The 17727-nt window shown below is 46.0% G+C and overlaps 1 protein-coding gene across 4 annotated transcripts in view; it reads left to right on the forward strand.

The window, feature by feature from the left end:
* Positions 1 to 17727, forward strand: part of TNC (tenascin C) — a 177227-nt gene that overhangs the window by 127732 nt on the left and 31768 nt on the right. For all 4 annotated transcript variants that reach the window (XM_073639722.1, XM_073639721.1, XM_073639723.1 and 1 more), the window contains one exon: positions 1712 to 1842. In XM_073639722.1, coding sequence (XP_073495823.1) covers positions 1712 to 1842 — 131 coding nt within the window. The remainder of the gene's footprint in view (positions 1 to 1711; positions 1843 to 17727) is intronic.

Here is a 17727-nt window from a genome sequence, read left to right on the forward strand (position 1 = left end):
TTTTGATCCATGATGTTTGTCTCGATTCACCTAATTATTAATCACTGTCAGACGAAAAGGACGCTTAAAAGTAAAAACATACTTAAAGTTGCCAAAGCAATTATTGAAATAAAGCTGAAAAAAAAAAAAGATCCTCCTAGACCGTCTGCCATCAACATTGTTTGCAAGCGAAAAGCTGCAGTGTGAGGGTGGAGGGTCTAGATTCACGCGTGGGCCACCGGGGTCAATGTCAAAACGACACTAAAAATGCTGAAGAAACTCCATGTTTGACAAACTGTCATTGTTAAAATGCTCTAGGAAAATAAACCTTTGCATTTCGAAAGAAAATTAAAGCTGGAAAATAAGACATAAAAAGACAATAAATAAGAATAATAAATAAATTCGAGCAGCAAATAATAACATAGAAAACTAAAGTCAAGTCAAATGAAGAAAAACTTGCCCCATGTGTTTGTTAGCCTAAATGCTCCTAAAAAGAGAGTTGTATAAAAAGTAGCACATAATCCTATCCCGATCCTCCTTCCGTTTTTACCTGGTAGAAAGCTGAGGTTTCGACAAAGATAGAGGTGTGACCTCCTAAATTAGGCAGGGCCAAGGGCTTCTGCTGAATCCAGTTGCCCTACAGTCAGAGACAGGTCTTCATGGAGGTTTGTGAATAGGGAAAATGATTGACATCTATGATTTCTAAAGTGTTTCAGTCAAATGTTTGATAAAGCCAAATAGATGAAACATGTCAAGCGATGATATGCTGTTCAATTTTTGTGTATTTTTCAGTTCTCTTAAAGGAAACCCATCATATCCGGAAATGCTAATTGCTTGCAGATATAGGGTTAATCTATAGGTACTAGTGTTATCAGGAGAAAATGGACTATATTCCTCCCAGGTGGCGCCGGCTTTCAGTCATAAAGGCGTGCCTATAGCAGTTACAGTCACTGCTTAGTACACAGTGAGCAGCCAGCTTTCAGTTATAGAGCTTTCAGTGAGACAGCTGCAGGTGGCTGTAAGCACGCCCCAACACTTTGAGTGACAGCTCGCTCTGCAGCACATCTATGTAGAGCGAAATGTCAATCAAAGTGCCAAGGAGTGCTTACAGATGCCGGCAGCGATCTCTCTGTAGCCCCTCCGTGCACGCCTTTATGACTAAAAGCTGGCTGCTCCCTGAATGCATAAAATAAATTTTCGGCTGGTAGTCACACTTTTAGTAGGGTAGCCGTACAGCATTGTAATGCTATTAACCTGCACATTAACCTTATATCTGCAGGTTAATGGCATTTGGAGACATGACAAGTTCCCTTTAAAAGTAGAAAGCATGGGCTTCTTAGCCTACGCTTTCTATTGAAACCGTACTTTGGTCTGTGTACTCAGGAGCTCCTGTCTGTATGTGCTCCTGTCTGTTTTCGGGGGTCTATCGGTGCGTGTCTCAGTGCCAGGATTTTCATTGATCTGTAGACATTTCAAGGATCTGCTAAATTTGAAAAATCAAGAAGAAAGTTTAATTGCTCTTTAAATTAAACAATTATTTTCATTTTGATTCACCCTTTAACAAAAACAAGAGGAAAGTTTAGTTATTCTTCAAGTTTAATGTCCATTTGTAAAGTGTTGTTTATTCTCGCAACCCAGGATATATTCACTGCAGGGAGGAGAAACAGCAAATTCTTCAGATAATGTTTGCCTTATGATTTTAATGTCTTGCTGTTCTCTTTCTTTCATTCAGCTTTGGATTCTCCCAGAGATTTAACAGCAAGTGAAATTCAGTCAGAATCCGCTCTGATTACTTGGAGACCACCGCGATCAATTATCACAGGTTTCTTGCTCATCTACGAGTCTGTGGATGGAACAGTCAAGGTAATCACAATTTATTCCACTCTACTGATTACACCAGTCTACTGTACAGATAATCTCATTATCCTTGAGCCTATGGTGCTAAAAAATTCCTTAGCACATGCCCTACTTTGGCTTTGGGAAGTAAACTATTTTCCTGGAAATATAATTGAACTATAGTAGTTATTAAAGCAGTTGTTGTATGAAGACATCCCTTTTAAAAATAAATTTGCCCTGGCTGTAGGTTTAGCCTCAGGGATGTTAATGTCATGACCTTTTGGCATGCAGTGACTTCTGACGCATGGATGCAGCCGGAAGTCTTCAAGAATGTGATGTGTGACACCGGAAAGAAGAGGACTGGGAATGGGAGGGGGGAGGTGGGGTTATTTTTTTTACACCTACACATATACATACACACACACATACACACACACACACATACAGACATACATACTTACATACACACATATATACATTCACATAGCGCGCCCCCTGGGCCGTAGAGTACTCAGTAGCCGGGCCAGTCGATGCTGGGGGATGTCACAGTGGCAGTGACCCGGTCCGTGACCCAGGGTGGTCAATTAAAGGGAAAGTAAAGGGGGAAATACGTTTTAGAGATAATGTTTGTGACGCCACCTGTGGTATGCGGCTATATGGAGCCGCCGCTGCGGTGCAGATCCTCTGGAGCTGATGGTGACGCAGCAGAGATAGTGCAGCTCTCCACAGGCAGAGCTAAGCTCCAGGGCAGTATACGTAGAATAATGGAGGTAGATGTTGTTGGTGTGGTGTAATGCAGGTGATGGAGCAAATATTGACCAGTCCACAGCTTAATGGCTATTTCCTCTTATTTTTACTTGCGGTTTGTTAAGCAGACTGGGGCATGGGTACTAGCTGGTAGTAGAGGTCCGGGCGGCCTGGAAGCAAGTTGGGAATTCACCTCGCCAGGTGAAGTTGTAGGCCTTCCCTCTGCGTTAATCTCTTTGGCCCTGCTGCTTAAAGCTATGCTGCGGCCCTCATCCCTGAGTAAAACATCTTTTTCCTCACCCGTATGGCAGGCAGCTCGGGCCTTCCTGGAGTGTTGCTCCCACGTGGCTGTGCTGGGCCGTATGCGCTGCTGAGCCTCCGGGCGTTTGGTGGGGCCAGGGGACCTGCAGTCTCCTGCCCTCTGGATTTTGCTGCTGGGCCTTCAGTGCCCCACCGCCACAGACTCCGGTGTCCGGTTCACTTGTGCTTCCCTCTGGGGTGAGCTTATCCACAGCTCCCTTCCCTGGGTCTTTACTCGTCGTCCTCCTGTCTCCAACTCCTCTCAACTCACTCTTGCTAACCCCGCCTCCAGATTCCAGTTGCTAAGGGGAGGAGCTCGCCTTTCTGGTCTGGAGCCAGGAAGGTGTTGTATGCTGGTAAACCTGATTAGGGGACCCCTCCTTGCTTCCAGTCATGACAACACCCCTTGTGAGGGAGGCAATGCCACTGTGGCAACCGGACCCCTGGGGTGCCACATTCCCCCCTAGTTAAATTCAGTACTCCCGGACTGAGGACACCTTTTAGAGTTAAACAATTAACAACAATAACAATTCACATTACAAATAGTAATGTGCAGAATTTGCAGAATAACAAAAAACAAACTAAACTCGGGAACAATCATTGCGGCACTTAGTCTTTACGCCATTATCCGGGAATTGTCTTTTTTCCGGATACCAAAAGTTTGGTTGGTGGGAACCGCCTCAAACCACTTCATGTATAGTCCCTGGGCGTGGCTTCAGGGCACTCTGTTGGTGGGCCTGGTTTTCGGCAACGCCTGCCGTTTATTTTCAAGGCCAATAATTACTTTATTCAACATTGTCCTGACCACACCTAGTCCTGTGGTCTATTTGTCCATAAATTTAATAACTATATATACTCAGGATTACTTAACGGTTACAACTATATTACATATACTATTATTTTACTACTTTTTAGTCCCTATAACGGGCAGGGAGCTGACCTATGGTAATACGGGTTGATCTGCGCAGTACAGTTGTTGCCAATGACCTACCCGGGTCTCTAGTGTCTACTGCTGGTGTAGTGGGCTCAGTGTGGACTACATTACGGTTAATCTGAGGTAACACCGATAGGCTTGGTAGTCGTCTACGACTTTTTTGACTCACCATGGGTATAACAGATTCACTGCTAGCAGGGGTTAGATTCTCCTGATCCGCTGCTGATGAAGCATCTGCTTCTGGGGCCGATTGGGCTCTCTGCTGTTCTAGAGTCTCTGCGGCTTCCGGTGAGGCTACTTGGGGAAAGGTCAGTACAGGTACCATGATTGCTTGGTTCACCTGTGTCTAAGATCACGGAAATTCTCCAAGGATGGTTTGAACTGTTTCTTCCACCTTTTCTGTGTGCTGGGGGCTGTTTTGGTCTTCCTCTTTGTGTCTCAACTGATCAGGGCATATCTTCAGGTGGTCTCTTGAGACTGCCGCTCAATTCTCTCCTCCATCTTTACTGATGAGGCATACCTTGGTGTTGTCAAAATTTGAAGGCAAGACGGTGTATGGCTCAACCTCCCACTGATCATCCAACTAGTGAACTCGTCTTTTCCTTTTGATTACCTGTTCTCCAGGTGACAAGGGAACTGCAGGTGCGTGTTGATTATAAGTTCTCTCCTGCTTCTGTCTCGCCTGGGACAAACTTCTCTCCACACATTCTTGCACCATGCGGTATTATTGCTGCCGCTCCGTATCCCAGTCTGCATCTGGTGATGTCGTCTCAGGTGTTAAAACTCCCATTTCTAAGTCAATGGGTAACTTGCCAGGTCTTGCTCTCATCAGGTAGGCGGGTGTACAGTTGGTGGAGTTCACTGGGATGTGGTTATATAGGTCCACCTCTCTGGCCACAGGCTACGTTCTTCAAGGGGCAACGTCTTCAACAGGTCTATTACCACCTGGTTCATTTTCTCGCACAACCCATTGGTCTGGGGATGATACGGCATCGTCCTTATTTTCTTGCAGCCGTACAAGTTACAGAATTCCTGAAACACTTCTGCTTCAAAGGCTGAGCCTTAGTCGGTAAGACTCATTCAGGGTAACCGTGCTGGCAACAAAAGTGTTGTTGAAACGCTTTGACTACCGTCTTAGCCATCTGGTCCTTCACTGGCACTATTACCAGAAACCAGGAGTAGTGGTCTACTATGATGAGAGTGTAGACATAGCCTGACCAGCTTGGAGCTAGCTTCACGTGGTCCAAGGCTACCAGTTCAAGTGGTTGTTTGGTGATTATGGGCTGTAGGGAAGCCCTCTGGCTATCACAGTCTTTCCGTCTCAGGTTGCATGGACCACATTCTCGACACCACCTCTCGATTGCCTTCCTCATGCCAGCCCAATAGAATCACACACGTAGCAGGACTTCCAACTTCTTCCACCCGAAGTGTCCTGCTCCATCGTGGTACGCTTCTAAGACCATTAGTGCATCCCGCTTCGGGACTACCACCTGCCAGACCAGTTTGTATGTCCGGGAGTTGATGCTTCTTCGACACAGCTTTCCCTCATAGATGAACAGCTTGTCCTTCTCCTTCCACAACTATTGGGTCTCCTGTGGATCATCTGGACCAGGGGGCGAGTCAGCTTATGACAGCAACTCCTTTACTAGGTGGACAGCCGGTTCGCTATCCTGCGTCTCTGCCCATCCATGGTGGGGCAATGGGTTAAACTTGGCCTCTCTGTTGACAGAGCACTTGTTCCTCACACAGTGGGAGCACTGGGTCACCCCGTGATGATGGAAAGCGGGTAGCTCTATCTCCTCCAGCTCTTCCGGGTCTTCTCCTCCATCTGGCAAGTTGGGCATCCTGGACAGCGCATCAGCATTAGCATTTTTATGCCCCGCCCAATACTTGATGGTAAACTCGTAGTTGGACAGTCGAGCTATCCATCATTGTTCTAGAGCACCAAGCTTCGCAGTCTCCAGGTACGTCAGTGGGTTGTTATCCGTGAAGACTGTAAATCTAGAGGAGGCAAGGTAATGTTTGAAGCGCTCTGTTACAGCCCAGACTATGGCTAAAAACTCCAACTTAAAGGAACTATAGTTGTCGGGGTTCCTTTCCGTGGGCCAGAGCTTCCTGCTGACATAGTCAATCACTCTCTCTTTGCCCTGCTGTACCTGGGACAGCACCGCTCCCAATCCCACATTGTTGGCATCTGTATGAAGTATAAAGGGTTGGCCATAGTCGGGGTAGGCCAGGACTTCGTCTCCCGTAAGAGCCACTTACAGTCAAATGAAGGATTCTTCTTCTTCTTTACTCCATTTGAATGGAGGATTCGGGTTCTTGGCCTTCCTGGATTGGCCTACTAGGAGGTCCTGCATGGGTGCCACTATCTTGGTGAAACCCTTAATGAATCTCCTGTAGAAGCCTACCAGCCCGAGGAACTGCCGCACTTCCTTGATAGTGGAGGGTCTTGGCCAGTCCGTGACTTTTTCAGGGTCTGATGCTACACCTTCGGCGCTTACCACATGACCTAGGTACTGCACCTTGGGCTTCAACAGGGGGCACTTGGATGGCTTTACCTTCAGGCCAAAACCAGATAGGGCTTCGAACACCTCGGCCAGGTGCTCCAGGTGGTCTTCATATGTCTTTGAGTAGACGATTACATTGTCTAGGTACAGCAGGACAGTTTCGAAGTTTTTGTGTCCTAGGCAACGCTCCATTAATCGCTGGAAAGATCTTGGGGCATTGCAGAGCCCAAATGGCATGCAGTTGAACTCGCCGAGGCCCATTGATGTTGTAAATGCGGTCTTCTCTCTGTCCACCTCTGCCACGGGAATCTGCGAATACCCACTGGTGATATCCAAAGTGGAGAAATAGTTAGCGGATCTTAGTGCAGCTAATGACTCCTCAATTATGGGTAATGGGTAGGCGTCCTTATGTGTAATGCAGTTAATCTGCCTATAATCAACACACATTCTCATTGTACCATCTTTCTTTCTAATGAGGACTAATGGAGCTGCCCAGGGGCTACAGCTATCTCTGATCACCCCAGCATCCTTCATCTCCCATTACATTCCTTTGGCACATTGATAGTGAGTTGGGGGTACAGGCCGGTACCTCTCTTTAATGGGTGGATGATCTCCTGTGGGGATATGATGTTGGACCCCTTTTACCTGCCCAAAGACTAGTGGGTGCTTGCTAAAGACTCGCTCATATTCTTGGACCACCCGGTACACCCCATGCTTTTGGTGCAAAGGGGTGGAATTGGTGCCTACTTGTAGCTTCTGACACCAATCCTCCACCTGCCACTTGGAGCCATTATCCTCCGCCTGTTTGGATGGAGGAAAGGGTTCCACTGCCTTTATTGCATTTTTACTGCCAGTGAACAGCTTAGCAAGGGTGGCATACCGGGTTAAATGGACCTCTTTCTCACCACAATTCAGGATGCGTATCGGTACTCTCCCCTTGGGGACATCGACCACCCCCCGGCCGTCAAGATGGTGGGCCTACTATCAGAATACACGGGTTCTACCAGGGCCTGATAATCTTGACCCCTGAGACCTATTCCTGCCCTACACCATATTAACATTTCACTCCTAGGGGACATTGCAATGGGGAATAGATCACTCATTCTGACACTGACAACTTCTCCACCAGACAGCTCTACCTGTTGTCTCTACATCAGGGCTTTGATCTCCTTCTGAAGAACTCGCTGCTGGCTAGAACTGGCAGTTTCTGAGACCTGTTGCAACAAAACAATAATTTCCCCAAGACAATTCTCTATCACATTTGTGCCTAGGGTTATCATAGGATGGCTTTCTCGGCAATCAATATCAACAATAATCATCCCTTGTGATAGCAATTCTACTAGGGCAACTTTTATGGTCACCTCTTTATTCTCCACCTGAGGCAAGGGCTGACCATTGCTGGCAAAGATGTTAATATGTTCATCTGGACTGTGGGCAATGTCTGAATCAGTCCAGTATCGTTTGAAAAGGATATATGGCATCGTTGTCACCTGGGAACCAGTGTCCAGCAATGCGTTCATCGGGATGCCATCAAGCACAACAGGTAGGACCGGTCGTCCTCCCATGTACTTGTCCCGCCAGCTTTGTGGGCCTGGTCGTCTTACTCCTGGGGGTTGGCCCTCTGCCCCAGGGGTTGCTCGTTTAAATCACAGAATCTTGCGAGGTGCCCCGCCAGCGGCGGCAAATGGGTTGTCCGTTCTGGTCGTAGCGATCGCTGTTTCTACCTCTGGTCGGTGGAACTCTTCTCTGTCGTCGCCACGGGACGTCATCCGGACTGGAAGCCAGCTGGATTCTTTCCTTTGGAGACACTTGCATGGCCTGCACGGTTTTGGTTAGTGTAGCCACACTCTTGATCAGCTCCTGGACCTGAAGGTGTAGGTCTGCAGAGGGGTCATTATCTAGGGTCTGCGCGTCAGCCTCCACAGGTGCGCTTTACACAGGAGCCCTTCGATAAACGGCTCAGTTATCAATCTGTCCTCATCTAGCACACTGTCGGGGTCTACCTGTTTAATGGCCCGCGGCGCCTCCTGCAGGATTAAAGCATAGTCCCGTACACTGTCCTGCACCCTTTGTTTGCACCCGTAGAACTTCATTTTAATCTCTGCTGCTGTGCGGGTGTCAAAGGTTTCCTTCAACCGGGCCAGTATTTCCTTAACAGTGCTTTTGTCCCTGCCCGGCCAGGACTTCACCTCTCTCTGGGCTGCACCGATTATCTGGCCTATGAGGATGCTGACTTTTTGCTCCTCAGACAGGGGGTACAGTTGAAACAAACTGTGCAGTCTCTCCTCAAATTCGCTCAGGGTGTGCGACTCCCCTGAGTACTGGGGCAACCACGCCGCCCCTGGTATATATAGCATGGATAACGGCATTACAGTGGCGGTGGCCGCGCCCGCAGCTGAATCCTCTCCCAGGTTGGGCATCTTCCTCCCCCCTAGTAGACCTCAGTCAGGTCCTAGATTTCTGCTGACGTACCAGTATTCAGGCAGCTCGGGCCTTTCTGGAGTGTCGCTCCCACGTGGCGGTGCTGGGCCCTATGTGCTGCTGAGCCTCCGGGTGTCTGGTGAGGTCAGGAGACCTGCAGTCTCCTGCCCTCTGGATTTTGCTGCTGGGCCTTCAGGGCCCCACAGCCACGGACTACAGTGTCCGGTTCACTTGCGCTTCTCTCTGGGGTGAGCTTGTCCACAGCTCCCTTCCCCAGGTCCTTCCTCGTCATCCACCTGTCTCCAACTCCTCTCCACTCACTCTTACTAATCCCACCTCCACATTCTAGTGTGAAGGGGAGCACCTCACCTTTCTGGTCTGGAGCCAGGAAAGTGTTGTATGCTGGGAAACCTGATTAGGGGACCCCTCCTTGCTTGCAGGCATGACATCACCCCCTGTGAGGGAGACAATGCCACTGTGGCAACCGGACCCCTGTGGTGTCACACACACACCTCACACACATACATACACATATACATACACACACACACACATATATACATACACACACATACATACACACATACAGACATACATATGCATACTTACATACACACATATATACATACACACACACATGCACACATACAGACATGAATACATACATACACACATATATACATACACACACACCACACACAAATACATATTTACACATATACATACATACACACATACAGACATACATATATATGCACACATATATACACACACAACACACCACACATATACACTCATACACACACCACACACACATGCATACAGATACACATATACACGCACATACACATACATAGATACACACAGACATATACATGCACACACACACCACACACATGCATTCATACATGTACACAATACACACACCACACACATATTCTCATACACACGTATACACACACCACATACACACTACACACATATTCAAATATACACACCACACACATACACACACCAAACATACACACCACTTACACTTATACATACACACACCACACACATACATTGATACATACACACACCACACACAACTACTCAAATACACACACCTAACATGCACACCACATACACACCACATACACATAGACACACACAAAGCAGTGAAATAAACTGATGAAATCAGACACATACACCACACACACACACATGCCTTTGTATAACGAGAAGGCCCTTACTTAGGTTCTTACAATGTAAAATAAAGGGTGCGTCCATCCAGTGTTGGCCCCTTTTCTCTAAGGGCCCCATAGCAGCAGCATAGGTTGACATTGGATGCACAGTCTCTTCGCCCGTCTCTTCCGCTATCTCTTTACTGTCATATATAGTTGGCCATTTTATCTATCCCTTTGGTGATTTATTTTCCAATTTTATAAGGTAGCAGTGACATTTAGCGGCAGTCGAGGACGTAGTCAGATACAAGATAAGGGAAAGGCAAAAAAATACAGCTGGCTACATAGAAATGTGCTTGAGGCCACAAGGCCAGAAATGAATATGATTATTTTTTCAGCAAGAAAGGACAAGTCAAATTCTTTGGATGAGATAATGCCGCATCATCCAGTGTTTATACGCCGAGGTCTACGGTGATAAGAAAATATCTGTAATGGGTCGTGTCCATCTAATGGTTAAAACACTCATCAAACGCCAAATCTAGAAGAACATCCGACCTCTGTGCTGTCTAATGTCCGTGTCGGATCTGTAACACAGCAAAACTATTAATTCCCCTTTTTAGGGTGACATATTTCATACTCTGTATTGCATCGGTTGATTTTATATACTTAAAAATTATCCATGAAGCGTATATCAGGTATCCAATAAAATGATGGCGTATAGCTAGGATCTGCCGCCACTCTATGACCAACCTCTAGGACATTACTGCCCCTCACACTGGCCCAGATCTACGCTCTTCCTGCCGATCTGGACAATGAAGGGGCAACTCATGGCCCAGGGTCACAGGGGGGCCAATAGGTGCCTGCAATAGACATCCCCCCGCATGCACTGTAAATGCTGCTGTCAGAGATTCACAGCAATATTTAAGAGGTTGACAGTACCGGGTGTTGCTCAGCTCCACTCGCTGCTAGTAGGGCTCATTCACATATCAGTTTTTTGTGCGGTCTGTTTTTTTCATGAACAGCACTGGTACCTATGACAGTCTATAAGGCTGTCCACATGTCAGATATTTTTTCCTCGGACCGAGTGGTCCATCCAAAATCGTAGAGACTAGTGTTGAGCGAGCACTAAAATGCTCGGGTGCTCGAAGCTCGGGCCGAGCTCGCCGTGATACTCGGGTGCTCGACCCGAGCAACGAGCCCAATGTTAGTCTATGGGAGACTCGAGCATTTTTGCGGCGGCTCCCCCGGCAGTCTTTTAAAAGCCTAACAAGTGCCCAAAACGATAGTGACAGTGCTCAAATGACATGGGGACAGCATGAGGATCGCCCCAGGAAGCATTTCTGACCCCCAGGTCACTGCTGTCAACAACGTGGTCAGAGGTATTAATACACTTTTACAGGCTCACAATAAAACGTTCAAAAACTAAAGTGAAAGTGCTTTCCTGTGAAATATGTTAAGGATAGTGTTGAGTGATACCTTCCGATATCAGGAAATATTGTATCGGATTGGATCGGACCGATACCCAAAAAGTATCGGATATCGCCGATTCCGATACAGGAAACCAATGCAAGTCAATGGGACACAAATATCGGAATGAAAATAAACCCTTTCTTTCCTTGTAGGTTAATTCTACATGAAGTAAAACAACTAAGAATAATGTAGAATGTATTACGCGAAAAGCCGGCAATTCATCAGCGGCATACACCGGTACCCGACAATTTACAACAGAAAGAATAGAGAATCACACATAGATTAGATAGATAGAAACATGTCAGTCACATATATATGAAGTACAGTGACAGTGTTGCTTACTGTACTTGTCATTTAGTGTAAAGGATTTATTTAAAAAAATAATTGTGTTTTCATGCACCGTCTCTTTAAAAAAGCCGGCCGGCAATTCAGCAGCGGTACCCGACAATTTATAACAGACAGAATAGAGCTTCACACATAGATTAGATAGATAGAAACATGTCAGTCACATATATATGAAGTACAGTGACAGTGTTGATTACTGTACTTGTCATTTAGTGTTAAAATAAAGGATTTATTTAAAAAAAAATTGGCGTGGGGTTCCCCTTAATTTTAGTCTCTAGCGGAGGTTAAGCAGACATCTGGGGCAGATGTTTGAAGCCTGGGAAGGGGGTAATACCCACGGAGCTTCCCAGGCTACTAATATCAGCCCCCAGCTGAATACCTAGCCTTTACTAGCTATTAAAATGGGGGACCCCCTCAAAAAAATGACGTGGGGTCCCCCCTATTTTAATAGCTAGCAAAGGCTAGGCAGACAGCTGGAGGCTGATATTAATAGCCCAGGAAGGGTGCCATGAATATTGGCCCCCTCCCAGGCTAGAAACACCAGCCGTCAGCCGCCCCAGAAAAGGCGCATCCATAGGATGCGCCAATTCTGGCACTTAGCCTCGCTCTTCCCTCTGCCCTGTAGCGGTGGCAGTGGGGTAATAGGGTTGGGGTTGATGTCAGCTTATAATGCCAGCTGACATCAAGCCCAGGTTAGTAATGGAGAGGCGTCTATAAGACACCCCCATTACTAACCCCATAGTCAAAGTTAAAAAAAAAAAACACAAACACCCAGAATAAAGTCCTTTAATTGAAATAAACACACAATTCTTTATTGTTCTAAATTAAACCATACTTACCATCACGCCCATTCCAGCTGAAGCCAACGATCTCCTGCAATAAAAGAAAAATAATAAAGCAACCTCATCCTTACCTTTCCATGGTTCCCAGGACAGCTTCAGCTCTGCTACATCGAGATGACAGGCTGGACCGCAGCAGAACGCTGCCATCCAGCCTGTTATCCCGCAGACACTGAGAAGCGCAGGCTTGCTTGCGCTCCTCAGTGTCTCTCTGTGACGGCATAAAGATGAGCCGAGGTCATGTCCAATGAACTCGGCTCACCTCATGCACGTCACTGACAGCGTGGGAAAATTCTCCTGCACTCAGCGCTTCAGCGTGAGAATTTTCCCACGCTGTCAGTGACGTGCATGAGGTGAGCTGAGTTCATTGGACATGACCTCGGCTCATCTTTATGCCGTCACAGGCAGACACTGAGGAGCGCAAGCATGCCTGCGCTTCTGAGTGTCCGCGGGATGACAGGCTGGATGGCAGCGTTCTGCTGCGGTCCAGCCTGTCATCTCGATGTAGCAGAGCTGAAGCTGTCGTGGGAACCGTGGAAAGGTAAGGATGAGGTTGCTTTATTATTTTTCTTTTATTGCAGGAGATCGTTGGCTTCAGCTGGAATGGGCGTGATGGTAAGTATGGTTTAATTTAGAACAATAAAGAATTGTGTGTTTATTTCAATTAAAGGACTTTTTTCTGGGTGTTGTGTTTTTTTTAAATACTTTACTAGAAATTCATGGTGGTCATGTCTAATATTGGCGTGACCCCATGAATTTCGGGCTTAGGGCCAGCTGATAATGCCAAGCTGGCCCTAACCCCTTTATTACCCAGTGAGCCACCGCACCAGGGCCCTGGATGAGTTGGGTACAGCGCCAGAAGATGGCGCTTCTATGAACGCGCCATTTTCCGGGGTGGCTGCGGACTGCAATTTGCAGCGGGTGGGGCCCAGAAAGCTTGGGCCTCCCTGCGCTGCAGATTCCAGCCCCCAGCTGCCTAGTTGTACCTGGCTGGACACAAAAATAGGGCGAAGCCCCACGTATTTTTTTTTTAATTATTTCATGAAATTCATGAAATAATTAAGAAAAAAAGGCCTTCCCTATATTGTTGTGTCCGGCCAGGTACAAATAGGCAGCTGGTGGTTGGGGGCAGCCCGTTCCTGCCTGCTGTACCTGGCTGGACACAAATATAGGGCGAAGCCCCACATCAATTTTTTTTTAATTATTTCGTGAATTTCCTGAAATAATTAAAAAAAATTGACTTGGGGCTTTGCACTATATTTGTGTCCAACCAGGTACAGCAGGCAGGAACGGGCTGCGCCCAACCACCAGCTGCCTATTTGTACCTGGCCAGACACAACAATATAGGGAAGCCCTTTTTTTCTTTATTATTTCATGAATTTCATGAAATAATTAAAAAAAAAAATACGTGGGGCTTCACCCTATTTGTGTGTCCAGCCAGGTACAACTAGGCAGCTGGGGGATGGAATCTGCAGCGCAGGGAGGCCCAAGCTTTCTGCCCCCCCCCCTCCCCCCGGTGCAAATTGCTGTCCGCAGCCACCCCGGAAAATGGCGCGTTCAAAGAAGCTGGATGCTGTACCTGGCTGGCATACAAAAATATGCCAAAGCCCACGTCAAAATTTTTGGGAAAAATTAATTACAAAATAAATAATAATTTAGGGACTGCATCTTTATTAACTCCTCAAATGTCATTTAGTGTTAAAATAAAGGATTTATTTAAAAAAAAATTGGCGTGGGATCCCCCATAATTTTAGGCTCTAGCGGAGGTTAAGCAGACGGCTGGGGCAGATGTTTGAAGCCTGGGAAGTGGGTAATACCCACGGAGCTTCCCAGACTACTAATATGAGCACCCAGCTGAATACCTAGCCTTTACTAGCTATTAAAATGGGGGACCCCCCCAAAAAAATGACGTGGGGTACCCCCTATTTAATAGCTAGCAAAGGCTAGGCAGACAGCTGGGGGCTGATATTAATAGCCCAGGAAGGGAGCCATGAATATTGGCCCCCTCCCAGGCTAGAAACACCAGCCATCAGCCGCCCCAGAAATGGCGCATCCATAGGATGCGCCAACTCTGGCACTTAGCCTCGCTCTTCCACGCTGCCCTGGTGCGGTGGCAGGGGGTAATAGGGTTGGGGTTCATGTCAGCGCCAGCTGCTATGAAGCCCAGGTTAGTAATGATGGGCATCTATAAGACACCCCCATTACTAACCTACAAAGTGTTAAAAAGAAAAAACACACACTACACCCAGAAAAAAATAATTTATTTGAAATAAAACACACCATTTTATTTAATTCTAAGTTTACTAAAAAAAAATAGTTCCCTGTCCACGTTCCTGCGCTGATCTCCCATGCACAGCTGTCACATCTGGAGATGTGACAGCTGTCATGGCTGCTGTAAGCTCACACTGCCGGGAACACGTCCGCTCCCGGCAGCGGGAGCCACTGACTGAGGTCACCGGAGTGCATTCAGGCAGCGCAGCTCCGGAGACCTCCTTTACGGCACTGCTGTACCGTGGGAATTTCTCACGATACAGCAGGGCCGTAAAGGAGCTAACCGGAGCAGCGCTGCCTGAACTCCGGCGAACCCTTACGGCCCCATCATTCTAGCGGCGGCAGCGGTTCAGAGCTGTCACATTCTATGTGGCTGCTCTAAACTGGAGATCTTCGTGGGACACTCGTGGACTACTACGGAGGGGTAAGGATAAGGTTGTGGTTTATTATTTTATATTTTATTACAGGAGATCGATGGCTTCGGGAAATTAGGTGTCTAGGTGAGTATAGGTGTAGTTTTTTATTTTTTACTTTATTTTAGGTGGCGATCGGCGGGGGCAGGTAATGTAGAAACTAATTTATTGTAGGTAACCACTGGCCACCAATGACATGTTTTTAACATTTATTGGGGACACAGTAGGGCAATTTATATAGCAGGATCAGGCTGATGGGAACTACTGCTCCCATCGAGCTGATCCTGCTGGCAGGAGTGGACGGGGGACAGACTTAGGCCGATGGGAGTAGTAGTGTCACATCGGCCTATGTCTGCCTGCACGCACACACCCGCACAGACACCGCACACACTCGCAGACATCGCACAGACACCGCACACACCTGCAGACACCGCACACACTCGCAGACACACGCACAGACACCCACACACACCAATCATGACGGGCTGATCGTCTGGGAGGTGACGCTGTGCGGCCAGCCAATCACTGTAATGCCCACAAACAACATGGCTGTGGCATTACAGTGACTGGCTGGCAATCCCTGCATGTTCATTGGCTCTGTAAAGAGCACCAAACATGCAGGGTGGAGACCCGAGCTCCCGCCCGAGTAACCCGGAAATGCTCGGTGCTCGCTGAACAGCCCGAGTAGCGTGATGCTCGGGCGAGTACCGAGCAGTGTCGAGCATGTTCGCTCAACACTAGTAGAGACATGTTCAATATTGATCCCAATGTCTGATCAAAATCAGCGATGCAAGTCTGGGGGTCCCTGAAAATAGCTGACTGCACTCGGATGACATCTGTGTGATGACCGATTTTTATTAATTGATAGGAGAAGTTGGAGAAACTTTTTTTTTCTCATTAGTGAAATAAACTGATGAAAATCGCTAGATAGATAGATAGATAATATATAGATTATATATATCTACATATACAGTATATAGATGATAGATTAGACAATAGATAGATAGATAGATAGATAGATAGATAGATAGATAATAGATAAATGTGAGATAGATAGATAGATAGATAGATAGATAGATAGATAGGAAATAGATATATATTATATATATACATAGATAGATAGATAGATAGATAGCTACATAGATAGGAAATAGATATATATTATATATATAGATAGATAGATACATAGATAGATAGATAGATAGATGATAGATAGATAATAGATAGATAGATAGATAGATGACTGATAATAGATAGATGATCGATAGATAGATCGATAGATAGATAGATAATAGATAGATAGATATATAGATAGATAGATAGATAGATGATAGATAGATAGATAGATAGATAGATGATAGATAGATAGATAGATGATAGATAGATCGATAGATAGATAGATAGATAGACAGACAGTCCTGTAATTAATCAGCACACTACATAATTTCACTATGGTTCAGTCTCTGAATAGCTCAATGCGTTTGCATTCATTACCCAAGTAGTATAACACACTGCTTCAAGTATATTAGAGCCATAATTTGGAAACACTCAAAGGTTAATATGCAAAACATTTTAATTATAAAGTAATTTTGCTAGCGTTATGAATCAGAGATGGGGACGTGCCAGTGTCAGGCTCAGTTAAGTCATTCGCCTTTAGCTCTTTTATTTTCTCATCAGAAATGATTTTCTGTACGTGAAGGGGATCATAGGCCAAAGATAAAAAATACACTGTATACTACGGAGGGTAAATAGGTGACTTTAATGAATACAATGGACCCGATGCAAAGAATCATTAGACTGAGCACTAGTGATATATGGTTGTTATACTTGGATAAACATGGATATGGGCAGAACTCTACATGGGAACCCGTCACGTAGAGGTAGCGCAGGATGGAGCAAACGTCTCCAACTTTGCCTATTCCTTTGCAAGCGCATTGCTGGGTGGATCTGAGCACTCGAGAACCTAATTAGCAACTGACTAAAAGATGAAATTTGGTGCAATGACAGCGACATAATAGGTGACGTTGGAAATGTTTCACCCTGCGCTGTCCTGCCCTACCAGTCCTCGTCAAACTGTTACTGATAGGTTCCCTTCAGTGAATCTTGTCACTTACCTGATGACATTCGCACTAAGACATGAAAAAGCCATTGAATTTCTATGGGTGTTTTAGCCGTAAAAGTCATAAAAACTTGACCATCAATTCGTCACTTTCTACTAAACCCTTAAATAAATCTTAAGGTGTAATTAATAGAGAACAACGACTGCGCAGATCACGCTCTATCCCTATCTGCTCAATGTTAGAGGAAAAGGCTTCCATACCGCTCACTGGTGGAATCTCTACAATTTTTTTTTTTTACCAGATATTTTATGTCTCTTTTTACTATCTGTATGAAAGTTGATATTTTACTTTGCGTCTTCAGAATAGGAAATTGCATATGGTAAACACATATAGTAATTAAACCGCTAACCCTGATCTTGTGGGTTTAATTAGATTA

Source organism: Phyllobates terribilis, unplaced genomic scaffold, assembly GCF_046119375.1.
Source record: "Phyllobates terribilis strain yellow unplaced genomic scaffold, ASM4611937v1 Scaffold_7__3_contigs__length_470593459, whole genome shotgun sequence".
Taxonomy (NCBI): domain Eukaryota; kingdom Metazoa; phylum Chordata; class Amphibia; order Anura; family Dendrobatidae; genus Phyllobates; species Phyllobates terribilis.